Source organism: Colletotrichum higginsianum, chromosome 1 (assembly GCF_001672515.1).
Source record: "Colletotrichum higginsianum IMI 349063 chromosome 1, whole genome shotgun sequence".
Classification (NCBI taxonomy): domain Eukaryota; kingdom Fungi; phylum Ascomycota; class Sordariomycetes; order Glomerellales; family Glomerellaceae; genus Colletotrichum; species Colletotrichum higginsianum.
Genome location: NC_030954.1, coordinates 4,247,537 through 4,271,518, shown reverse-complemented (window position 1 = coordinate 4,271,518; position 23,982 = coordinate 4,247,537). Strand labels below are relative to the sequence as shown.

At 55.5% G+C, this 23,982-nt stretch overlaps 8 protein-coding genes across 8 annotated transcripts; 5 read left to right on the top strand and 3 right to left on the bottom strand.

Moving 5' to 3' along the window:
- Window positions 1–37: 37 nt before the first annotated feature.
- On the top strand, window positions 38–1,417 carry CH63R_01266 (Alpha beta hydrolase; the record flags this gene model as incomplete). Its single annotated transcript, XM_018296241.1, has 1 exon — window positions 38–1,417. The coding sequence occupies one exon, from the start codon at window positions 38–40 to the stop codon at window positions 1,415–1,417; it is 1,380 nt and encodes a 459-aa protein (XP_018164603.1).
- A 200-nt stretch (window positions 1,418–1,617) lies between these two features.
- CH63R_01265 (Zinc-binding dehydrogenase family) lies at window positions 1,618–2,815 on the bottom strand (the record flags this gene model as incomplete). The annotated part of the gene is made up of 2 exons (XM_018296240.1): window positions 1,618–2,161; window positions 2,223–2,815. The coding sequence occupies 2 exons, from the start codon at window positions 2,813–2,815 to the stop codon at window positions 1,618–1,620; spliced, it is 1,137 nt and encodes a 378-aa protein (XP_018164602.1).
- A 653-nt stretch (window positions 2,816–3,468) lies between these two features.
- Window positions 3,469–4,875, top strand: CH63R_01264 (uncharacterized protein; the record flags this gene model as incomplete). Its single annotated transcript, XM_018296239.1, has 1 exon — window positions 3,469–4,875. The coding sequence occupies one exon, from the start codon at window positions 3,469–3,471 to the stop codon at window positions 4,873–4,875; it is 1,407 nt and encodes a 468-aa protein (XP_018164601.1).
- Window positions 4,876–8,895: 4,020 nt separating this feature from the next.
- Window positions 8,896–10,936, top strand: CH63R_01263 (Phosphate:H+ symporter; the record flags this gene model as incomplete). The annotated part of the gene is made up of 5 exons (XM_018296238.1): window positions 8,896–9,153; window positions 9,210–9,380; window positions 9,448–9,558; window positions 9,615–10,786; window positions 10,858–10,936. 5 exons carry the CDS (start codon window positions 8,896–8,898, stop codon window positions 10,934–10,936), a joined length of 1,791 nt encoding a protein of 596 aa, XP_018164600.1.
- A 506-nt stretch (window positions 10,937–11,442) lies between these two features.
- Window positions 11,443–14,745, top strand: CH63R_01262 (Snare-dependent exocytosis protein; the record flags this gene model as incomplete). Its single annotated transcript, XM_018296237.1, has 3 exons — window positions 11,443–11,753; window positions 11,855–13,953; window positions 14,009–14,745. 3 exons carry the CDS (start codon window positions 11,443–11,445, stop codon window positions 14,743–14,745), a joined length of 3,147 nt encoding a protein of 1,048 aa, XP_018164599.1.
- Window positions 14,746–17,489: 2,744 nt separating this feature from the next.
- Window positions 17,490–18,143, bottom strand: CH63R_01261 (uncharacterized protein; the record flags this gene model as incomplete). The annotated part of the gene is made up of 1 exon (XM_018296236.1): window positions 17,490–18,143. The coding sequence occupies one exon, from the start codon at window positions 18,141–18,143 to the stop codon at window positions 17,490–17,492; it is 654 nt and encodes a 217-aa protein (XP_018164598.1).
- Window positions 18,144–20,363: 2,220 nt separating this feature from the next.
- Window positions 20,364–21,124, bottom strand: CH63R_01260 (uncharacterized protein; the record flags this gene model as incomplete). Its single annotated transcript, XM_018296235.1, has 2 exons — window positions 20,364–20,739; window positions 21,042–21,124. The coding sequence occupies 2 exons, from the start codon at window positions 21,122–21,124 to the stop codon at window positions 20,364–20,366; spliced, it is 459 nt and encodes a 152-aa protein (XP_018164597.1).
- Window positions 21,125–22,768: 1,644 nt separating this feature from the next.
- On the top strand, window positions 22,769–23,279 carry CH63R_01259 (uncharacterized protein; the record flags this gene model as incomplete). Its single annotated transcript, XM_018296234.1, has 3 exons — window positions 22,769–22,809; window positions 22,866–23,003; window positions 23,084–23,279. The coding sequence occupies 3 exons, from the start codon at window positions 22,769–22,771 to the stop codon at window positions 23,277–23,279; spliced, it is 375 nt and encodes a 124-aa protein (XP_018164596.1).
- Window positions 23,280–23,982: the final 703 nt, after the last annotated feature.

Here is a 23,982-nt window from a genome sequence, read left to right as displayed (position 1 = left end):
CTCGCCCGTTACAGGACCAAGGTCCCTTTCCTCACCAATGGGAGGTACACGAAACTCACTCAACTTCAACGAACAACCGCCCAACGTCATGATGCATCACTTCTTCTCGTCCCCCTTTTACAACTTTGAGCTCACGCGCATCTTGGGAACCACCGCCGCGGGGGGTTGCGACGTGGCCGAGTTCCTCGAGGCCGTGGGCGAGATCAAGAAGCACGATCCCGAGAGCTGGTACCGGGCCTGGTGGCGGCAGGCGAGCCGCGCCAGCCAGGCCGCCGCCGATGCCGGCCTTCGTGGGCTCGCGCCGCTGGCCAGGGCCGCGTACCTACGGGCCGCAAACTATTACCGGGCTGCGCCGTACATGCTGCCGACGACTGATCGGCGCGTCGTCAAGTGCGCCGAGCTGAGCGCCGAGCACTTTGAGAAAGCCACCCAGTTCATGGAGGGCAGAGTCCTGAACATGACGTTCCACCTGGGTAACATTGCGATCCCCGGCCGGCTGTTTCTGCCGCCCGAGTCGAAGAGGCTCCGGGGCAACCAGAAGACGCCGCTGCTCATCAACTGCGGCGGGGCGGATTCCACCATGGAAGAGCTGTATTTCGTCTTTGGCACCTTGGGCCCCGAGCTCGGCTATGGCGTCCTCACCTTCGACGGGCCGGGCCAGGGCCTCACGCTGAAGCGAGACGCCGAGTTCATGAGGCCCGACTACGAAAAGGTCCTGTCGTGTGTCCTCGACGGGGTATGGGCGCTGGCCAAGAAACGGCCCGACGCCAATCTCGACCTGGACCGCGTGTGCGTGGCGGGCATCTCGATGGGCGGGTACATCTCCCTCCGCACCGCCGCCGCCGAGCCCGCCCGCGTCGCGGCTTGCGTCTCGGCCGATCCGGTCTACGACATGTGGGAGCTGGCCATGACCCGACTCCCCGCGTGGTACGTCCGCATGTGGCTGAGCGGCTGGGTCTCGGACGGCTTCTTCGACTGGTCCTGCAACGCCCATATGCGACTCGACTTCCCGACACGCTGGGAGTTCGGCACGACCATGCACGTGATGGGCCAGAGGCGGCCTGCAGACGTGGTGCGCGAGTTCAGGAGATACTCGCTGCGCTGGCGGCCCGAAGACGACATGTCCAAGGGGAAGGACGGAGACGAGGAGAGAGGTGGCGCCACCATCTTGTCGCAAGTCAGATGTCCTGTTCTGGTCACGGGCGCGTCGCAGGCCATCTATCAGCTGCCCGATGCAAGCACCCAGAGAATCATGCAAGAGCTCGTCAACGTCCCGGATGAGAAGAAGGAGGTCTGGATCCCCCAAACCGTGGGAGCCGGTGCTTTAACGGGCAAGGTTGGAGCGTGGAACTCTCTGGCCACGGAAACGTTTTCGTTCCTGGACAGGCAGCTCGGCATTTGTAGGCCGTCGCGATGAGATTGTTTTGTGCCGTGCCTGGGCTGGAAGCTTCTCTTCTGTGATGTGTGTTTATCGATCCAAATAGCTAGTCATATTCATGTCCCTGATTTTCTATGAGAGCCTCGCGTCTTTCGTTTTCTCGTTTGAAATCATGACGTCCGAGAAAGTTACAAGGCGCTGTTTTTGTTCAACATCATGAATCTTCTTCATTGGACACATCAGACAACCTTGTACACCAATTTCTCGCCGCTCACCAGCTTCTTCTGAAGCATATCAACACCTTCGGGAACACGTTCCAATCCGCCCTCCATCAGCTTCACCGGATGCGGTCGAAGCAAACCCTTGTCCACGAGGTCTTGAACGACCGTGCGAAACCACCATTTGCCAAAGGCACGCCTTTCCGGCCGCGGCTTGCTGTAATACGGCCCCGTGAGCCCCTCCTCCCTCCCGATCATGCTCGTGCCCATGACGTAGGTCCACTTGATGATTCTTCGGGTTGTACCGCTGCCGTTGAGGACGTCTTCAGGCAAGGCTTCGAGCCCGGCGTAGCGCCCGCCGGAACGTCCGATGGCCTTGTCGGCGACCAGGATGGACTTTGGATCAACGATGGTATCCAGCACGTGGTGCAGAGTGTTATCGGTGTACGCGCGTATATCCGCGGCGCAAGAGGGGCTTCTGTAGTCGAATGTGCGCTCCGCTCCGTACGACTCTACCATGGCGGCGTTTCGAGGCGAGCATGTTGCGATGACGCGGTAGCCGCATCTGCATCGTGGTCAGCCAGTGTTCATGTGGCGTTTTGAAATCTTGGGAATGTCCCCCTTACAATTTTGCCAGTTGAATGGCCATGGTCCCCGAGGCTGTGCTGCCCCCGTATACGAGAACGAAAGGGGCCTTGCCATCCGCCACGAATTGGTCGAGTCCAAACGGGAGACCAAGTGCGTCGTCGGCGAACAAGCCCAGGCCCACGGTAGCCACACAGCAGCCCCCGACTGCCGCGGCGTCGGTGAGATCCCACGGCCGCGGGATCTTCCACAAGAGGTCCGCGAGAGCGCAAGTGTACTCGGCAAAGGCGCCGGCTTGCGGGTCAAGGGGATTCGCGCCGTGGACGGCTCCGGCTACAGCGTCACCGACTCGGATGCCCAAAGCTGGGTCGAGTCCGTGTCCGGTTGCCACCACGACCCCGGAGAAGTCCATGCCGCACCCGGCACCGGGGCACGGGAACTGCGTCGTCATCTTCCAGTCCGACGGGTTTGCCGCAACGGCATGGACGCGGACCAAGACCTCGTCGGATGCGGGTTTCGGCACAGGCCGGTCCGTGACGATCTGGAGCTTCCTGGCAGGGCCTTCGGCCTGGACTACGGCCCGTTGCCTGTCGGGCAATGCCGGGGGGACAGAATGGTGACCAATGGAACCCATGATGCTCTGAAGTTGATCTTGTTGCTATCTACAAGCCACTCCGAGTTGCCTCCTCCCGCAACGATACCACTTATTACAACTTATGCTTCAGAACTTGCTTGCGTTTGCATCATCAAGACGCTGCCCGAAACGCCATGTCATGATGACTCCTGGATCCCGATTGATGCAGCCATATCTCCGAGTCATTCCAAGCTTTTCGAGGTGGCTTCAGAGGCAAACTTCCGACTACCCCGAATTGTCCGATCGTGCAGCTGTTCACGGGCCATTCTGCAGACAGTCCAAAGTGACATCAAAGGTCCACCAACGAACATGAGAACTCAAAAGATCGGGTTTCATTTCGAATTCCGTACGCGTGTTTCGGTGCTTTGGAGCATACAGAGCATGCACGCGTGAACACCACAAGCCTTTGAGTTTAACCGTTGAATCCAAAAGAAGCCATCCCTTCCTCCCCTATCGCGTTGCATATAATCGGCACCGAGGCTACGGCCGCTCAGTATTTGCATTCGCATCTGCATACGACATGCGGCAGCCCCTTGCTAATCGACCTCGCTCTCTCCTCTTCACGAGTTCGTTCATCCGCCGGTTTTGAGTTTCACATTCAAGATAGCTTGCGCCAGACACACGCGGCACGACGACATTGAAGCGCTGATACGATGGTCGGTTTAAACTTGAAGGGGCTCATGCTCGCCGGAGCTGCCACGGCCATAGCATCGGCTTCCGCTCAACAGCTGCTGCAGCAGCAACCCTTGGTCCTCCAGGACGACCAGTCTGGCAGCGTCAAGGCCTTTAAAGGAAAGGGCGCGGGCGAACCGGCTACCTTGGGGACGCAGGGATGCAAAGAGCACCGGATAACCGCCTACGAAACCGTGGCGGGAGATGTCCTCTTCGGACCCCGTACGCCCAACGAACACCCGACCGTGGGCAAGCTGTCCGGCATCAACTCCACCTCCTGGGAGCAGTGGGTGTTTGACAGCGTGTCCGAGACGGGGTCCAGCGGCATCTTCCTGTCCCTCGGCCGGGACGCCTCCTACTCCTTCTTCGGGCAGGGCAACCTGCACGTCGAGTTCTACGCCCTCCTGGACGACGGGACCAAGATCCAGGAACTGGCCTTCGTCGAAGTGTCCTCGGTCTACGACTGCGGCGAGTTCGTGGCAAGCACTTGGACGTCAAGCAGCCACGCGTTTGAGTTCCGCGTGCCCAAAGACGCGGGAGCCGGCGGCGGCAGCGGCGGCAGCGGCGGTGCCCCCACTTTTGCCGTGCGCACGCCGAAGTTCCGCGGCGACTTTCTGCTACTTGGCACGGCCCCGGGACACTTCCCGAATGGGGCCTTGCGTGCGTCGGCGAGCAGCAGCTCTACGCAGCTGGCGCCGGGGCTCCATATGCACAGCACCATCCCCGCAGCCCAGGTCCGGGGCAACATGACGTTCAAGGGCCGCGAGATATCGTACTCCGGCGTGGGCGGCCACCTGCACCTGTGGGCTATCGACAACTGGTTCAAGATCATATGGGGCTTCCGCATCCTCCGCGGCTCCGCCGGACCGTATTCCTTCTTCTACTGGGAGCCCACGTCGCGGGTCGGCGGCAGAGTCCCGCACTACACAGCCATTCTGTTCAAGGACGGCAAAAAGCTTGTCTCGACACAAGCCGCCACCCCCCCGTCGCATCAACCACAGGGCGGAGATTACGTTAGAGTCTCAGCAACCCAGCATGGCCGCGGAGCACGGGCTTCCGTCGCCAGCCGCCCGGCCTCGACGGGTCACGTCGTCGAATTCTGGTCCGCCGGCGGAGGGCACTGGCGCTTCGAGTTGGAGCACCAACACGTTCAGGTCCAAATGCCATTCGGTAGGGACACGGGCCTCGCGGTTTTCACCAACCGCGTCTTCGGGGGGGAGGCGGGCGGCTGCCAATACTTGGGGAGCGCGTTTTCCGAGGAAGCGGATTTCCCAGAGACTCTTGCGCAATGGAAGATCTGGCTTGTCTACGGCATCGGGATGGTGGGCCAGATGAAGGCGCGGGTGACGAGCTGGCTGAGTAGCTTGGGTTTGGAATCGTCCAACTAACATGGGTCTTTTGGTTTTGGTCGCGAAGCAGACCGGATAAAGTGAGTCTTCAGGTTGGGTATCACCCTCGCCGACAGAAAGTCGTCACCTAGATTCTACTTTGCAATAATACTGTAGGCAGACGTCACAGAAAATGGACGCCCGATATCCGGGCATCCGGATCTCGGCCTCGGAGCTGCCCGAGATGTTCGAGATTAATTTGAAACACGTTTCTATTCAGGAAGTCCTCGTTTGTCGGGTCCATCGACGTATACCTCCAAGCCCAGGGCCCAGAGAAGCCGTGCTGGCAACAACAAATAACGTAGAAATAGCTTTCAAACCCGTATTAAGGCTCTCGTCCAGCCACACACTCTCACCCTCCTTGTAAAGCTCTCTCGCCGATCTTCTTAGGGGTCTTCATCATCCTAGCGACTCCTTCATCACAGCAGATCACATACAAGAAGCATACCTGGTGTCTAGGCTTCAGCTCCACTGGAATGGGGTGATGTGGTCCTTGAAGGCCACACCGAGGAAAGTGTCATGGGATCCACTTGGTTTTCTGATTTTCAGATCCGTTCATGTATAATAGACAGAACCAGCCCGGCCAGACAGCGACAGCCATCATCATCATCATTATCTTCATCGCGGACTTCAAACTCAATTTTCACACTTTTGCCCGCACTTTCAAGAGGATCTTTCTCATTCAATGGTGATCCAATCTACTCCGTTTAGGTGATTTAGATCGGAGATTTGAGGCCTCCATCTTTTGACATATTGAACACGACGATCGGAGTGCGAAACTTCCAAGTAAGAGCCAAGGCATCGGGAAACCACATGCCATTCGCTGCTGCTGAGAAAACGATGCGGCATGCTGCCGTTTCGTAACCAAACTCGAGCGTCTCCAGCTTCACGCGGATGGACCGGGGTTTGTGACTGCCCGGAGTCCTTCACACTCACGCCTCCTGCATTAAGTTTGAAGGGCTTGTTATGTTGCATTCTTCTGCCCTGGTTACTGGCGTTTCCTTGCATCCGATTGTATTGAGCGACTGAGATGTCCAAGTAGCAGGCAGGTGAAAACCTGGGAAGCCAATTGAGAAACTAGAATTGTTGTTAGTTTGGCAGAGGTCAGGTAACAGTTGAGTTGCGTCCGATGCCTTCCATGAAACCGATGACGCTTTTGTTCATGACCCGATGTGATCCGCGACAACCACGCGCAGACAGGCAAAAGTCCTGGGCCGGCGTTCTTCACAAGCCGCCGCGAGTCTCTTTTCTCAGTCGGCCCAGGCGAATAATCCATGACTCTGCATCTGAAGTGACCCCGCCCGCAAGGAGCGGCGGACATTGAAGTGCAACATCTGGCGATGAGCAGCGAATGTTTCCACCCACGTGTGCGAAATCCGGGGCCCCATTGGCTCAGATGGAGGAGACCCCCATTCTGGATCCCACCACAGGAACGGCTGCACGTCCTTTTGGAACTGGACCCTTGCCTAGCCGGTTGAGTCTAGACGCGAGCCCTTGACTAGCCTACCTGGGGGTACTAGTTAGGTTGGCGGGTCGCGCACGAGAGAAGAGTTCAAGCTCCCGCCGAATGGGGGCGGACTCGAGCAGCTCCCTTTCGACGAGGGACGAGGCAGACTGCGCAGGGGGGGAGGTCGTAACAAAGGTGAGATGACGGCAAAAAGTTGTATTGAATGTTGAAGGATTCGAGTATCGCCCGGAGATGGGCAAGTCGTGACGCTGATGTGTTCGATGCGTGCAACTGATTGATCAGATGATTGTCTACGTCGAAACATCCCTTTTTTTCCCTTTTTCTTTCCAACGGCATCCCCGGGAACTGGAAGGGTGCCGGTGGAATGGGCATGGTATGGGCGCTCGCCCGTCATCCTCCGACCCTTGAAGACGAACACAACCGCATACGAAGCCGCCAACGGGGAAACGCCATTAGAGCACGTGGGCAACGCAACGAGCTTCAACCGCCATATAGGGCCATCCGTAACAAGACATCGGGCACGCGACAGCTGCATTCTCTGCAATATCGACATTCCTAGACGGGCGTCGCCCCGGGACTTGGCTCCCTTCTTGGCAGCGGGATCATGGCGCATCCGACGATGAAAGTTCTCGATGCCAAGTATGCCAAGCAGCGGGACTTCTATCCAGGGGCGGGGGGTTTCGAGAGCCGCATAGAGAGGCACCTCGTCAACGACATGCAACCGATCGTCTCGCGTATAGCTGTCCTGGCCGAGGCCACCATTAGACCTCGAAATTCTCTACTTGAAGAAAGAACAGAGACCCGTCGATTCTCGAAGTTGTCGGCATCACTCCTCGTTGCTAGCTAGGCCCAGGGCGCGCAGCTGCAACGTGTTCGAATGCGGCGGCGTGATTGGCGGGCTTCAAACGCGCCCATTTGAGATTCTGCCCCGGCTGAATCCACGGATGGGTCGGCAGCTCCTAGGCTGACGCTGAACTGATGAGCATCTATGTACCTTTGGTGTGAAAGGACATGTCAGTCAGGGACTCCGTTGTACCAAGCTGCTGCTGGGATTGATCGGTCTCGTTCCGGGCGTTCGGTAGACGAAAAAGGCTAGGCCCCCCCCCTCGACGGCACCGACGTGCTTCTTGCATGCTCGGTGAAGCCAACGGTCAATTGTCGCCCCTTGGCCGTCTTCTCTAAATAGACCAACAGATCGGAATCAGCCGAGAGAAGACTGTCATCTTGGATGAGCAGGCAGAGTGCCAAGTTGATGGCTACAGCTAGACGTTGTAACTGTTGGTTGGCCAAGCCTGCTAAGCTGTGGCCAAGAGTCCTGATGGACGTGTCCACAAAGCTTGTCCAGACCCTCCCTGCCTGGGGTGTGATCGACTCAGAAAATTCGTTGTTCGATACCATGCCGGGTTGTCCTGGGAATGGGGCAGAGAGAGAGAGAGAGAGAGAGAGAGACATGCCGAAAACTGTTGGAGCAGTGCTACGAAGTACTCCCAATCGTCGGCGCCGTGCCTTCCACTCGACCAGTCCCCCATGCTATTTCGCGCCCATGTTCTCATGATGAGCCTTCCCATTGGCTCAAGATCAACATTGACACCAACGGGCCGTTGCGAGGTACTCTCTCATTGTGGGTAGGGGACAAAGTGGTGTTGCTCCTGGGCTCGGACGGCGGTCGGGAGGTGTCGTAAAAGCCCGCTGAAGCCGTACATCGTACGTCTTGTTTGAGCGTGCCGCTACCGGTGTTAGAGCGAAAAGTGAAAGTCGGCGGCGGCCAGTCGGGATGCATTATCTGGTTTTCAGCCCAAATAGGGACGAAGGACGAAGTCTGGGAAGAAAGTGAAAAACAGGCGCCATGCCGAATTGGACGCCGAGCACGGTTCCACCCAGCCACACCTCCATTGTTCCGCGCAGGAGACATCCCTGTTGTCTATATCCGTCGCCGGTGGCCGTTGGCGCCGTCTTCCTTTGATCGTCGACTCGTCCGCGGCGTCTCCAGTCTGTTGTTGTTGGTCCCTCGCCTGCATCCCGGTTTGCCCTGTCCTGTATCCTGCCTCTCGTGCTCCATAGTCGCGGTCTCGGTCTACTGTATGTGGATTCGCTCTCGCAGAACAGATGCCGCCACACTCGAGAAACTTCATCGCATGTCATTTGCCTTGCCCGGTACAACGACTTCCCCCCCCCCTCCCTCCTGTTCCGTTTACCACGCTAGGACGTAGTCTCCGAGGTGGAGGCTGATCTCGACCCATGTCTTTCTAGCATCCTTAGTCGTCGTCGCATCTCTCTCTCTCTCTCTCTCTCTCTCTGCCTCCACTGGAAGTGTTCGTTTCCATGCACGTAACACTGCGAGGGCCTTCCATCTCAGATGGCATGTAATCCCCTTGCCTGTTCCCGTTTGGGCATATAAGTCAAACCCCCTCCCAGACACCCTCGGATTGAGTTTCTCTGCCTCTCGCGCTTCCTATCCTTCCCAGCAGGAACCCAAGTCCACCGATTCTGTCCCCAATCTTTAGGGAGTTGAACCTTGCCACTCGTTTCTTCTGGGGCTCAGAGCAAACATCATGGCCGGTGTCATTCAGTCGGCCGAAATCGCGGGCATGGAGGCCAACGTCCAGTCCAACATCACCGCTGCGGAGGCCAGGAACAACAAGACCTCGGGCGGAAACGCCGCTTTCCACAACTTCAACAACGACTTCGCACATATCGCTGACGCCAACGAGCGCCGTCGTCTGGCATTGGCCGAGATTGACAAGGCGCCTTTTGGCTGGTACCATGTCCGTGCCATTGTCGTCGCCGGCATTGGTTTCTTCACCGACTCGGTACGTTTTTCCCAGACGCAGACCTGTGTCGGGTTTGGCTGACCTCATACATCCAGTATGACATCTTCACCATTGGCCTCGTCACCTCCATGTTGGGTATAGTGTACTTTGGAGGCACTCTACCTGCCGAACACGATACCGCAATCAAGGTTGCAACATCCGCCGGCACCGTTGTCGGCCAACTTGGTTTTGGTATTCTCGCCGACATTGTCGGCCGCAAGAAGATGGTAGGCAGCCCCCATGACAAAATACACCGTGTGATTGAGTTGTGCGACTGACACACACCGACGATAGTACGGTGTCGAGCTGATCATCATCATTGTCGCCACCCTCGCCCAGGCCCTCTCGTCAGCCTCCCCTTCTGTCTCCATCGTCGGCCTCATCGTTTTCTGGCGTATCATCATGGTGAGTGACGAAACGATGTACAAAAAAATCGTACTATGGCTGACCGGGACCAAAAGGGCATTGGAATCGGCGGCGACTATCCTCTTTCTGCCATCATCACCTCCGAGTTCGCCACGACCAAGTGGAGAGGCTTCATGATGAATGCCGTGTTTGCCAACCAAGGTTTCGGCCAGCTTGCTGGTGGCATTATGCTCCTCATCGTCACAGCCGGTTTCCAGGGATCCCTCGAGACTGCCGCTAAGCCTGCTGCGTGCTCTACCACCGAGCCTTGCCTGATGGCCGTCGACAAGATGTGGAGAACAATGATTGGTTTCGGTGCCGTCCCTGGATGCATTGCGCTGTACTTCCGCCTCACCATTCCCGAGACGCCTCGATACACCTTTGATGTCGACAATGACGTACACAAGGCCGAGGGCGACGTCGACCATTACAAGCAGGGCAAGTGGGGAGAATCTCAGGTTGACGAGGCCACCCGCGTCGTCGCCCGCCAAGAGGCCAAGTCGCAGCTCGAAGTCCCCAAGGCCTCGTGGGGTGACTTCTTCCGCCACTACAGCGTCTGGAAGAATGCCAAGGTTCTCATCGGCACCGCCGGTTCGTGGTTCTTTCTTGATGTCGCCTTCTACGGCCTCGGTCTGAACAACGCCATCATCCTCAATGCCATCGGGTGGTCTGGCGGCAAGGATGTGTACCACATCTACTACAAGACGGCTGTCGGCAACCTGATTCTTGTCTGTGCCGGTGCCGTCCCCGGATACTGGGTCTCCGCCGCTCTCGTCGACACAATCGGACGCAAGCCCATCCAGCTTTTCGGCTTTTTCACCCTCACCCTCCTCTTCTGCGTCATCGGCTTCGACTACTGGAACCTGTCCGGAACTGCTCTGATGGTCCTGTACACTCTGGCGCAGTTCTTCTTCAACGCCGGCCCCAACTCGACGACATTCATTGTCCCTGGAGAGTGCTTTCCCACAAGGTACCGGTCCACCTCTCACGGTATTTCCGCTGCCTCGGGCAAGATTGGTGCCATCATTGCGCAGGTTGTCTTTGGGCCGCTCAGGACCATCGGAGCCGACAGTACCCGGGCCAAGACGGACCCGAGATGGAGCACGCCGTGGCTCAACCACATCATGCAAATTTTTGCTCTTTTCATGCTTTGTGGTTTCTTCACAACCTTGTTGATTCCGGAGACGGCGAGGAAGACGTTGGAGGAGCTCTCCGGCGAGGATGATTTGTGAGTTCTCTTACACCGATGATGATGATGATGTATTCATGTCTTTGAACTCATGCTGACAATATATGCAGGGCCACCAGTGCTATCCCTGTGCACGGACATAACGAGGAGAAGCGAGTTGAGGAGGGGGCCGCCGCTGGATCCGTCTGAACGTGGTCGAGTTTTGGTGAAAAGCCATTTTTGTAGCCGTCGTAGCCGCTGTTTGAAAAGCGATCGATACCCGTAGTGTACAACTAGATACTTAGAACAAGTGTTCTGCAGATAAACTGCAGATGTAATTGACAGCAACCCATGCCTATAATGTTGTCTGATCACCCGTACGTATCATGTGCGTTAATCACCCCGGGGGTTGTAGGGACTTGCTCGTCGAGACGAATGATGCTATTGCTGTTGAAAATTCCTCTCAAATTGATCCATGGAAGTTTCCCAACGATTCATTCCCTTGCTGGAACATTGATCACGGTCGAACCCGGAGACATCGACGACGCAAGGTACCTATCCTATTTTCAGTGTGGTGAAGAGAGTGAGATGAGTCGAATTGACGACGTTCTCAATTGGAGAAGGGGCCCATTGGCATTTCGTGCATTACATAATCAATCGTTCACGTGAAGGAATTGTTAGTTGTGGAACAGCGCACGGGCCGGGCGGTCAACCTTATGACGTTGGTCTCGGTCGCGCGCCTGCAGGGTCTTGGACTTTTGCCCACCGAGCGAGTGTCACCCCGCCAAGCGGGAACCTTCGGCCGCCCTAAAAGTTGCGGGACTGCCCCAGAGCTCTCACTCCCTCTCCCGGGCTCTCTCCCTCCAACAACATCTCCAGAAATCCAACTTGCACCGCTCTCTCGAACCATGGCCGCCTTCCTTCGACAAAAGCAGACAGGCCTGCAGAACGACCTGTCTGCGTCAATCCTGCCCGACCTCTTTGCTCCCGATTATCAGTCCGCATATGGTCTCAACTCGCAGGTTAGGTCAGTACATGAGCTACCCCACGTTGACGCGCGTCAACTCCATGGCGTTCCGCGATGGGCATTCACGTCCCGAGACTTCGTACTGACTGGTAATGCCACAGCTGCCTAGCCTATGAACCGATACAGTCGCTCCTCGCAATCGCCACCAACGAATCCAAGTTCGGCCCTGGCAAAATCTTCGTCTTCGGCCAAGGCAGAGTCCACAAGGTTATCGAGCCGCCAAGGCGCACATCCTTTCGCTCGCTCCACTTCGCCGCCAACCGGCTCGTCTCTCTCGACGCCAAGAACGAACTGGGAATATGGGATCTCGACACCGCGAAGCGCATCGCTGGCCTCGTCTGTCCCGGTCATGTTGCCTGCCTCCTCACGGACCCCATGCTCGATTGGGCCTTCCTTGGCCTGGCTACCGGAGAAGTCTTGGCTTATGATTTGGACAGGGAGAACATCACGAGGTCGTTCCGACTGCCAAACTTCTGGAAGGAGAGAGACCCAACCGCACGCGTCGTTGGGCTGGTGAGCATCGCGCTGCACCCGAGAGACATTGGCCAGATGCTCATTGCGTACACGACGGGGGTTGTCATCTACTCGTTCAAGCAGAACAAGCCGATCAAGTTCTTCGAGTATGTGCTACAGCCCGGTGCCCCCGGTGGAGGAGGAGAGCCACCGGACACGGTGCGTCGGCCGAGGGTGACGCATGCCTTGTGGCACCCCACGGGCACTTTCGTCATGACGGCACACGATGACGGCAGCATGGTGTTCTGGGACCCGAAGGATGGCCGAATCATCACGGCCAGGACCATAACAGAGATGAAGGTTGACCAGCCATCGCCGAAAGCCGGCCATATCGGCTACACGGAGCCATACGCACGCATCGCCTGGTGTTGCAAAGAAAATCCGGATGACACTGGGCTGCTCATCGCCGGTGGACTCAGCCCGGATGCTCCTCAAAGGGGGCTTACCTTCATCGAACTTGGACAAACGCCCATCTATGCCACCTCCTCATGGCAAGTTCTTCAGGACCACTTACAGGGAAAACGCCAAATCACCTTGCCAACGCCTCCTGGTGCTCAAGTCGCCGATTTTCTACTTATCCCCCGTTCCTCGCCATACTTCGCTGGCGCACAGGATCCCATTGCTGTAATGACGCTCCTCTCTTCTGGCGAGCTTCTGACCATGAGCTTTCCCTCGGGATACCCGATTAGCCCGACGAACCAACTGCACCCGTCCATCTCCTTTGTTCACCCATATGTGAACAAGTTTGCTGTGCAAACCCTAGACCGTGGACGCTGGCTGGGCATGGTGGAGACCAGGAACCAGGGCGAACCACTTTTGAAAGGCGGTGCCGAGGCGTCGAAGCCAAAGCGCAGATACGAGGGTCGCACCATCTTCCAAGTAGCCCATGGCGACAGCACGGTGCGGTTGTGGGATGCCGGCCATGCTGATGAAATCGAGAACCCGACCATGTTGCAAGTCGACGTCGCACGTGCGCTTGACCGCTACGAAGATATCGACATCACTGCCATGAATATGGCACCAAACACGGGCGAGTTCGCGGTGGGAACCCGTACCGGCGAGGTAGTCCTTTACAGATGGGCCGGCAACAGGTTTTTCGGCAAAGACCACCACCAGGACCTCCCGCCGAACCCGGGGTCCCTGACTGATATAAGCTCGAGGGCAGAGCCCGGTCTCAAGGAAGGCTTGCAGCCATGGCATCTGTATGAGATGATGCAGGGCCCCATCTCAGCCATCTGCGTTTCGGATGTTGGGTTTGTAGGCATTGGATCGGAAGGTGGGTTTTTCAGTGTCATCGACCTTCGAGGCCCCTCGGTCATCTTCCAGATATCCATGACGGAGTTTGCCAAGCATGAGAAGAGATCATCCTTCCTCAAGGGATCGCATGGTAATAACCAGGGGAAAGAGTGGCCGGTGGCTATCGAATTCAGCGTCATGACGCTCGAAGGCGACAACTACTCTAGCATCTGCTGCTTCGTGGGCACTAACCTGGGACGAGTTGCTACCTTTAAACTGCTGCCCGCTGGAAACAGCTACACTGTCAAACTTGCTGGGTTCCAGCAATTCGACGGCAAGGTCGTGGCTCTATGTCCTATTCAGGCCGACTCTGGCAAGCCCGCGCACGCCACAGGACCCGTTGTTGCAGGGCTTAGGAACGGGCAACAGGTTCACGGTGTCCTTGTTGCAGGTGAGTCTGCCGGCTACTTAGGCTGCTCATGGCATCAAAACTGACCAAAACCTAGTGACACAAACCGAGATCCGAATCTTCAAGCCTGCAAGCGCAAAGGGCGCATCCAAAACTTTCGATGACATGCTGTGCGATGCAGCATGTGTCACGGAATTTGAGCTTCATGGGGTTGCCATCGTCGGCGTATTTGGCGACCGGACCACTCGCGCGTACTCTATTCCCGGCCTCAAGGAGATTGGCAAGGCTCCGCTTCCCATGCTCGACAGCAGCCGTAGCACCTCGTCCGTAGTGACGCAGACCGGTGACATCTTCGGCTGGACTGGGCCCAGCGAGGTTGCTGTCCTGTCTGTGTGGGGTACTGGAAAGGACCTCCCGGTCAGCGCGGATATTCTCATTAACCCCGAACTTGTCACGCCCCCGCGACCCACCATCTCGAATATGCAGTGGCTTTCTGGCACGCAGCATGTCTCTCCGACCGACCTCGACCTGCTCATCGACCCGAACCGCCCGCCCAGCAAACGGATGGTCGCAGCCGCAGCGGCAGAAGCTAGGGCCGCGCGCACTGGTGGACAAGCCGGCCCGAGTAACACCGGTGCCGCCGGGAGCAACGAAGGTTGGGGCGACTACCTGACTAGGCAACTCAACGAGCGCACCGAGAAGCTTAACATCATGAGTGACAGCATGGATAATTTACAGAACCAGAGCCAGGGATGGGCAGACGATGTGGGCAAGTTTATGAACAAGCAGAAGAGAAATGTTGTTCTTGGCGGCCTCAAGAGCAAGTTCTTCTAGATACCTATTACGAAAACGATTAATGTCTGCAACGGCCGAGAAGGGTTTGTGTTTCTGGCGCTTTGTATAATTAGGTCGATCCACCTCAAAAGACAAAACCTGGATTGCCATTCCGTTCTACTATCATACAAGGACTTTTCTGCACGCAGGGATGAATTTGCTACTCATCATCCGCTTCGAGTTGCAATGAGCAACTTGTCTGTTTCCCTAAACACACATTGCCCCTAAATGCACCTTGTCTCAATTACAACCTCGCAGTACCTTGCCAACATCCCATCAAAAACGAACAACGTGCAACAGCCAGCTCTTGAAAGCATAACTCCTATATTGGTTCAGTCGATTGTCGTGGCTGGTCGTGGTGCCTTCAAAGTTAATCGAGCTTACTGTGCAAGGAGGAGGCTTCCCTGTTTCAAGGTTGGATTTTAGTTATCCTATTCGAGAGTACTGTCGTGTTAGATAGCCAAAAGATGATGGGAGGGGAACTCACCTCGCTTGAGAGGCTTCCATAGGGGTGTTTGACGGCGGCGCCGAGATCTAGCACACTGATCAGCCGATAGATAGTTGGTGGGAGCACTTACCTCGACGCACCGTGTGCGTTTTCTTTGCGGGGTGTTCAAAACTTGGAGGATTCTACGGTTAGTGACCAAGAACCAGCTGGCGAGAGATTGACAGGTAGGCAGGCTGCAGGTCGCATATGTGTCATCGAGTCCGTTCGACGTCAGTACGCCTATATTCAACTGCTGGAGAGACGGGAGGCGGGTTCCCGACAGCAGCAGTAGTTCAAGAATCCAGTCATGAAGGGCAGCACGAAGTCCTAGAGTCAGCGATCTACGTGAAATAGAGAGCACTCACAGATCGATGTCAAAATACCCGTTGTAGCGTCCGACTCGCCTTCGTGGTTCTACCTATATCAGTGCAGGATGGAGGCATCACCCAAAGTAACTCATAGTTCGGCAGACCGCATCAAGGTCCAGCTACATGGTCAGCATTTCAGAACGGGGATGGAGAACATACCAACACATGAAGATACGAGCATCACGGGGTGCCCATTAGATCTGGTATGAAGTCAGTAACTAGGGGGATGCCACTTACCTTGGCTCAAACGACGACATCGAGTAGGTTATGGACGCCTGATGGGTTCTGCGGTTGATTAGCGGTGGAAATGGGGACTGGAAGACATACCATGTGGTCCAGGTCCAGATGGGTAACCTGAAGAGGTTTGCGCACTCGAGGCCCTAGAAGATGTGAAGAAGCTGGCGGGTGCCGGGAGCTACCTTTGGGAGTTGGGCGTTCAGCACGTCATGCTGATTGACAACGCGCTTGGGCCCGGTGGCCTTGGAACTCAGCATCTGAAGGAGTACATGGTCAGCACACGCCAAAGGTGCCGGGTACTAACCTGATGTAGCGAGAATGACTGGCTCATGGGTGAGACGATGCTGAGGATGAGGGGTAAGGAACGGGATATGGGGAGACATGCGGCATGGACTATATAGTCCGCCTCGACTGACGGACGATTCTCGAGGCCGTTTCATCTCCGGCGACTTTGTCCGCCAGATGTGGCTGGACAGGGGGCCGAGTTAACAAGCACTTTGTCTCGTGAGAGACACAAAGGACTCAGATGCTCCGAGTTGATCGGCCGCTGTTGAAAGGGCGGGAGCTCGTAGCAGAACTCGGGGAGGTTGTCCTCTTTGTACCGCCGTTTCGTGTTCGGTGAGATTTCAACAATGGGCCCACGGGGTTTCTTCACGGCCTATGTGGTCTGAAAGAGTCTGCCCGGCTCCCTTCTTGTTGGAAACAAAAAGGATGTTGACAAGTCGCTTTGACCAAGGGGCTGTACAAGAACACTGTCAGAACCTTGATGGCCCAACAAGGAAGCCATAGAAAACGTAGACAGGTAGGTAGTGAAGACATAGGGAAAATGCTGCGGCATGCTCAACACAAGAATCCACAAGTTTGCCCTAGCTTTCGGGGACGAGTTACTCGGAACAGGGAAAGCCGGCGTAAGAACGGGACTGGTTTTGAAGCTACGTGTGAGGTTCTTTTCGGCTGGGGCAGAGTACCTTCGAGCGAGAGAAACCGCCAATGGTTTATTCTGTTGGGGGTCGTCTGTTTTGTGATCCAGACTAGACATGCTCCAATGACTGGCAGCAGGCTGAGAACCACTCAGGAGAGACTTGGAGCACCCTTTTCATCTGCGCCTCTGCGCCATATACGATTCGTAACATAGCAGAAGGGGAGGCGAAAGGTGCTCGATAAGGGGTCATCAATCTTGAACTCAGGATACGAGAGGCGAGTCGACATCTGGAGGATCTGTTAGCGCTGGGTCAGCGAGACGTTCAGATTGAGTCAACAGTAAAGTCTTGGCAAAACAAACATAGAATGCCCCGCTGGCAGTTGGAGCTACCTGTCATGTTTCAAAGAATAAATACCAGAATTTGAGATGAGACTAAGTATGGATACATAACCACAGAGTGCAGAGACTGGATTTGACTGTCCCTGGAGTTGAACAGCGATCTGGCCGGACCCGGTAGCTTGGATGTCACATAGCTTCTCGATGCTTGCAATTTCTACAACTCCACACTTCCGCGTGCCCCATCTGGCGACACAAGAGAATAGTCCTTGCAAAAGACTCATGAGATAACGGAGCTGAGGCTAGCGGATTCCAGCTGTAAACAAAGCTATGTAGGGTGTGGGCTTTACATTTTGCAGTCACCGTGACTGCCAGCTGTTCCTATCACTTCTCTTCAAATCCTTGCACTCGCGGGCTCTTCAGATGGGAGCCGAGCGCCAGAATGCACGATGGCCGTCGTTGCGAGTCTCGGCGCGGACGGATCCTTCTCGAACGTACTGCTATCCGGTCTCGAGTCGCAAGCCCGCGCATCATGTTCCGTGTTCTGCTCCGCCGCCTCCTCCTCCTCCTGCTCCTCTTCCTCGTCGCACCCGACGACAAACACTTCCTCGTGCTGGGGCAGCGGTGCACGAGGCGTCGTGTTATCATCCCGCTTATGCTTCGTAGCCTCTGACACATGCGCAGTTCCCGTGGCACCCCGCTCCGTCGTGGCCTGCGGGAACCAGCTGCTCTGGGCGCTGGGCATGAATCGCTTGACGACCTTCTGTAGACGAAAAACTTCTTTGGACTGCGCCTCGTGCTTCTCCTTCAATTTGGAGAACGCTTGCAACACCCCGTTCAATGAGTCTGCGAGCTCCTGCTGGGATTCGCGGGCCGTCAGAAATCGCCTCCATTGGATGGTGGCAGTGAGAAGGGCGAGCACGCAGAGAACCGATAGGGCGGTCACCGTAACGACAAGTCCCAGGACTTCCGAACAATTGCCGGTAGATGCTTCACCTTCGGTGTAACGAGGGGCTTGAACCGCATGGGGGGCTTCATAGGGAGGCATCGTTCAGTCTATCTGGTTACTAGTTAGCAAGGGGGTTGTTCACGGCTTGGTACGTCACTATGTGGGTGAGTTTGTAAGTTTGTTGTGGGTTTGATGGTCTTGGTGTGTGTGGTTGCGATTGGTCTGTTTGATGTGTTTGATGGTTTAGGAGAAGGGAGCATGGGAGAACTGAGGAGCCGTCGCATCGGGCATATAAGAATGGTCTCAGTCGATCTTGATGGCTCTGAATAGCGAGGGAACAATGCAATGTTCTAGAGCGCCCACTAACAGCTTCTCTAAGCCTCAATGCAACGAGTCGTCTTTGTCTATGTGAGATGCCACCACATGAAAACAATATCGCAGACCAAAGGACCGCGAGGTCAAACTTTTGATTGTTCGGAGCAGGTTGATTGATCCAAGACACCTGTTGACCTGGATAACCCAGGTCCTGTCCTCCCATACGGACTGGAAGATGGCGTGGCAGGGTTCACAGAAGGCAAGACAGCAAGGTACTCTTACCCCGAAACACATGGTACATAATGAGGCTCATTGATGGGCGAATGAGACACGCTAGCATTTGGGCGCTTATGACATGTTCTTGGTGCAGGGTTTTGGCAGGGTTGTGTCGTCGATCTTGCTGGGTGAGGCGTCGAGGCAGCCGAATCGTGCAGCTTGTTAACAATTCACGGAAGGGCGGTCAGAGAAATTCGCTGCAGAATATTACTGGCTGTCGGAAGAGAAAAGAATAAGCAAGGTAACTAAATCCGGAATCCAGGTCGGGAACATGGCACATCAGATGCAAGCATTTGGTAGCAATAGGATTCCGAGAAAAATAACGCCGCGCACCCAAGAGTCCCGCGGTGGTGACAGGACTACAAGCAAATTCAAATTCTATAGTCCCCAATACCTTGGTGACGGGATGCTTCCGCAACCGATCCCGCAACTATTCTCCTGTAGGACAAGCCACTGCGGAAGTGGAATGTCGAACATTGGCATTGGGGCTCAAGATGATGGACTTCTGCATGTGCGTTGTGCTTGCTTTCGGGCTTCAATGTCTGTCAGGCCTCAAAATCACCTCTTCAACAGCCATGATCTTACCGACATGTATGGCAGCAGCAAGAATCGGCGCGCCCGCAGGTAGAACAAGTAGCTGACAATCTTGGTGTTGCAGGTTAGAATCGGAGGCGTCGGTGAGTCGCTGGGATCGTCACGAAAGGGAAAAAAAGAGTCCACCTGACGACGTGAAGAAAAAAGAAAAAAGAAAACGGAGTCCAAAACAGGCCTATTGCAGGAGTCGGTCTGCGATAGGGTCCTCGGCGAAGACCGCACGCTGTCTTCACCGCCATATTGCCCAACGACATGAAGCTCTCGGTATCCTCAAATTTCAAAGATTAGAGAGGATCATCCGGGCGCGAATGCCCGTTAAGACGTGTTTCGCATCGCTAGATGTTGCTGGTCGACGGACGCCTCATCGTCTAGAAAAGGCTTAGTCTCAGTCGTGATGTTGGACCGGTGAACCGGCTTGCTGGCGGGGGCGAATAAGGTGGATCGTGATGGATACATAGCTGCAGCTTTCTGGGCTTCAGTCATGTTGGGTGGCCGCATGCTGGATGACCTGCATCTGATGTCCATTTGCGGGCTTGTTATCACAAGGTAGGTAGGTAGTGGAGCAAACGAATGCACAGCTGGCAGTACTTGGGGAGTCGAACCTGTGTCTGCCAGTCTGGTTCTTCAGAGGCAGTTTCCGTTCCGTAATCAGATCGGAAAATGATGCGAGCTGCGGGCGTAATGCCAGAAAGAATTGGCAACACGGCTTTGCCGGTTGACAAGGAGTCATCCTTTTGTTGGCCCGCTCTAGTAAGTTGACACTATGCATGCTGCAATTGTCCAGGTTCTCGGGCGCCGAAACTATATCAAGAACGTGTTCAGACCAGCAACGCAATAACGGTCATCCGTGGGGCACGTCAGTCGGCGCGTCAAACTCGAATCTTATCGGCCGGCAATGCTTATGCCAATGGTGGGACATGAGTTCTTCCGCATTCCACCACAGACGATGGTGGCAGTCTTGTTATGCGAGCAGCAAAGCAACACTCTGGAACCAAAAATACAGAGAAAGGGTTCCGTGTACTGTTTGTATTGGAAGTCGCCATCAAAGTTGCTTGAGCGGCCGCGTTGTGAATCCGGGGTTCCGTCGTGGCGTTCGGCAGCCAACGATGCAGCCGTTCGTTCATCCCATAAATGTCATGCAGTGCATTCGCCTGCCATGTCGGTACAATAAGTCATGGGTTTTGCTGCTGCTGCTGCTGCTGCATCCGTCAGATCCCGGTACGGCAGACGACGGAGGATGGCAGGGCCTCCCTCACCGTGCTCGACGAGATGGATTAGCCTGATGCCTGTCGCAGGCACCTTGGGCTCAGCGGCGCCGAGATGATGCAATGCGCAAGGGTGCTGGATCTGTATGGGAAGTTGCTTTTGGGGTAACATTTGAGAGAGAAATGTCTCGCAGACGTATCTGTCTGAATCAGTGACGTGGACGCAGATGATGTAGGCAAGGACTTTGGAGACGTCTAGTTTTGCGGCCTGTTGGCTGAGGGCGGAAGCCCGGAAAGCCAGCGGCCTAGCGCGGGGAAGTAACCACTAGGATGTGCTGCCCAGGGCCAGGGGGTCGCTATCGCCACTGGCGCGCAGCACCTACATAGTAGACTTGCGACAGGGGACATGGTTCATCGAACGAACAAGAAGTGCCAGGAACAAGGGCAGAAAGGGTAGGCACAACCCGAGTGACTCCTCCCTCGTACATCTCTGGCCTTCTTCAGGCCACATAGACAAGAGATGAGGCAAGGAACGACAAGAGGAGGACGGTCGATGCGCCTTCCTTTCCCTTCTCATTTCCTATCCCTTAGTTAGGTAGGTACACACAGCAGGACCCAAGTAGGGAGGGAGGGACCTTGCTTCACCCTGCCACCACACTTGTATGCTTCACCGCCTTGTCTCGCAACCATTTCCGCCCTTTTTTTTATCTTATCATCGTCTCCCAACTCGGTCAGAACGACGTGATGGTTGTCATTTTCTGAGCGGACGTTGCCTTACGCTAATCTTGTTCTAGCGTCGTCCTCTTCCCTCCCCGACCATTGCTCGCCTTGGCCGGGACAGGGGATGTAGCTCATCGCCCAATCCTACCACCATTCAACACTCTAACGACAAGCCCGTCGTCGTTTCAAGTGCGGCCGCGTGGTCGTGACTCGTGAGTTGTTCACCCTCAAATCTTGCAGCAAGTAATAGGCACCTATGCCCGGCCGCGTACGCCCGCTCATCCCCATCACCGGTGTCCAATATGCCTTCAACCCTCATACCGCTCATTTGCCGTCATTGCGGCTCTTCCCCGGCCCTTGCTCCTCCCGATGTTGCCATTTACATCGTTCCGTTCCACGATCACATACGAGGTCATCATCTCCAGAAAGCAGCCATTGGCCTATGAACCTTTGGCGGCCTCTCTCAACTTGAAGTATCGCAATACGTACAGTGCCGCCCACCTCGGCGTCGGGTTTTTTCCCCTTCCAGAATGGTTTACACTCTTCCAAACCAAACCATCCCAACACGCTCCCGGCCCCGCTTCCTTGTCCCCTCCGATTCCTGCGTATACCACATCCCACCATGACGGCCCGCTTGTCTTCCCTCTGCGTACAGCCTGAAGAACGCCATTTTCTTCAGCACAGACGCCGAAGTGTCAAAGAAACTCTTCACCCCCCATCATCTGCGCGGGCCTGCACTGCTTTCGAAATGGGGCAAAACACTGGCCAAGTGGTTCATGCCATTCCCCGCCTTCCAGCTCGCCCTATCCCTTTGGGCGATGCACTTGCTCGGGCCATGATGCAGTGTGCCGCCCGCAGATCTCAGGCTGACAGTATCGGCGAAAACTTTTCTCGGTCACTCGTCTTCGTTTGGGGGCCGTTTTCTGCGGCATTGTGGTCGCCCTACTTGCATCCGTCGTTTTTCGCTGCACCTCGTCATTCTCGTCTTCCCTCCCCCAGCCTGCTGTTGCTTCTTATCCCAATGCTCCACCACGCTATTTACTCTTGTCTAAGATGTGAGAAATGCTTCTTGTGGTGAACTCATGCATGGCGCAACCTTTTCATGGTCAAATTTGCCACCGCTTCCCTGTCCCTCTTGTCCCTGGCTTAGCTCTATTCCTGTTCCTGTCAGACCGCTTGTCTAATGGGCAAAGGGATTCGATATTGGAGGGGAGGTGCGACTGCCAAATCATATCCGGCACGGTGGCCAACGAAAGGCCAATACCAAACGTGATTCTCGAGAGTAAATACACTTTCATCTGCATCTTTTCTTGGCTGTTGTCTGTCACTGATGTGCACCAGATACATAGGTGGGCACTTGACCCAGGTGATTCAGCAGGTGGACGCCAAAGAAGCTGATACGGTACCTGGTATCTGAAGCTGCGTACCTTGCCATTTCATGTCATTTCCTCCACGGCCTACTCATTTCTCATGGATTCGTGATCTTGGGCCTTTAGGCCATGGTCTAAGTAGGCGTCCGGCATCTGGTGGTTCGCACACATCGTCCATCTGGCATCCTCCTCACCGACCTCTGCTACAAATAAAGCCCTTCGGCACCGTACGAACTCATCTGTCATGTCCTCATACCTCTGGTTTCTTTCCAGCTCTTTTCATCGGTCAGCGCAGTCTGTTGAAGCACCCTTTTATGCATCAGTATTCATTCGTTTCTTAGTTCACATTTTCTCACGGCCGGCCTTGACCTCTCTCGTCTGTTGCTTGCCGATTACAATCTCTTCCGTCTCCGATATCCTCCATCCTCCACTATGCCATCCAGCCACACCTCCTCAATGGATAACAATACCGGGAGCGAGTAAGTCGTCACTTTCCGCCAAGATCCACACCGCGTATGTACTGTGTGGTCGTTTGTGATCAATAGCTTACAATGAGTAGAGGCGGCTGGTCTGCTGGTCGTCCCCCGCACAACGAGAAGCCCTCGAGAGACGCCCGACTCGGCATGTTCAGAGATGACAAGGACTACAAACTCGCCCACCAAGTTTATTACGGCGAACAGAGGCCACAGACCCTCGAGGCCATGCTTGGCAAGCACTTGAACAATCTGCCACGACCTTCTACGAATGGGCATTGATGCCCCCGGAGTCTCTGTGATACCCATCTTCTGCCACCGCAGCCGTGTACATACACTCCCACCCCTCTCCTGAACGATACTGTACCAATAAATTATTAATGGATAAAAAAAAATTTGTTTGGTGTTTGCCGTTGGGAAAAAAGACAAAAGTATGTTTTGGAATGTAGTAGTGGCCTTTGGCAATTCATGTACGGCCTTTGGTTTGGTTTCAGCAGGACAGCACAAAAAGCATCAGATTCAGAACTTACCGTCGCTCGGAACCTTTGTGTAATCCATGCCACCAGATTTCTGACGATTGATTTACGCTGGTCCAGAGGTGAGGACGAAGTAGCCGACGGCCATTGGCGAGTGTAATCAATCTCGATGGCATCTCTTTGGACAGCGACGCTTCGGCGCCGTCGCCTGCATTCGCCGCTCCGTCATTACGAAAAGTAGGTCAACTTATCCGGAGACAGTCCAGATCTGGTGGCACTTGGCGACGGTGACGCACCATCGAGGGAACACGAACAAACACGCGCGTCTCAACTCAGCTCCGCGGCTCTCCCTGAGATGAGCCAAGGATTCAGGGATCATTGGTCGCGCGTCCATCCCCCAGGGCCACACCCCGAGCAAGCATGCGCGGCCCGGCTGAGATACGCCGAACCGAAATCTCTGCTCTGAATACTTACCTGAGGTAGGATTCGCCCGTTGGCCGGGGGCCCAG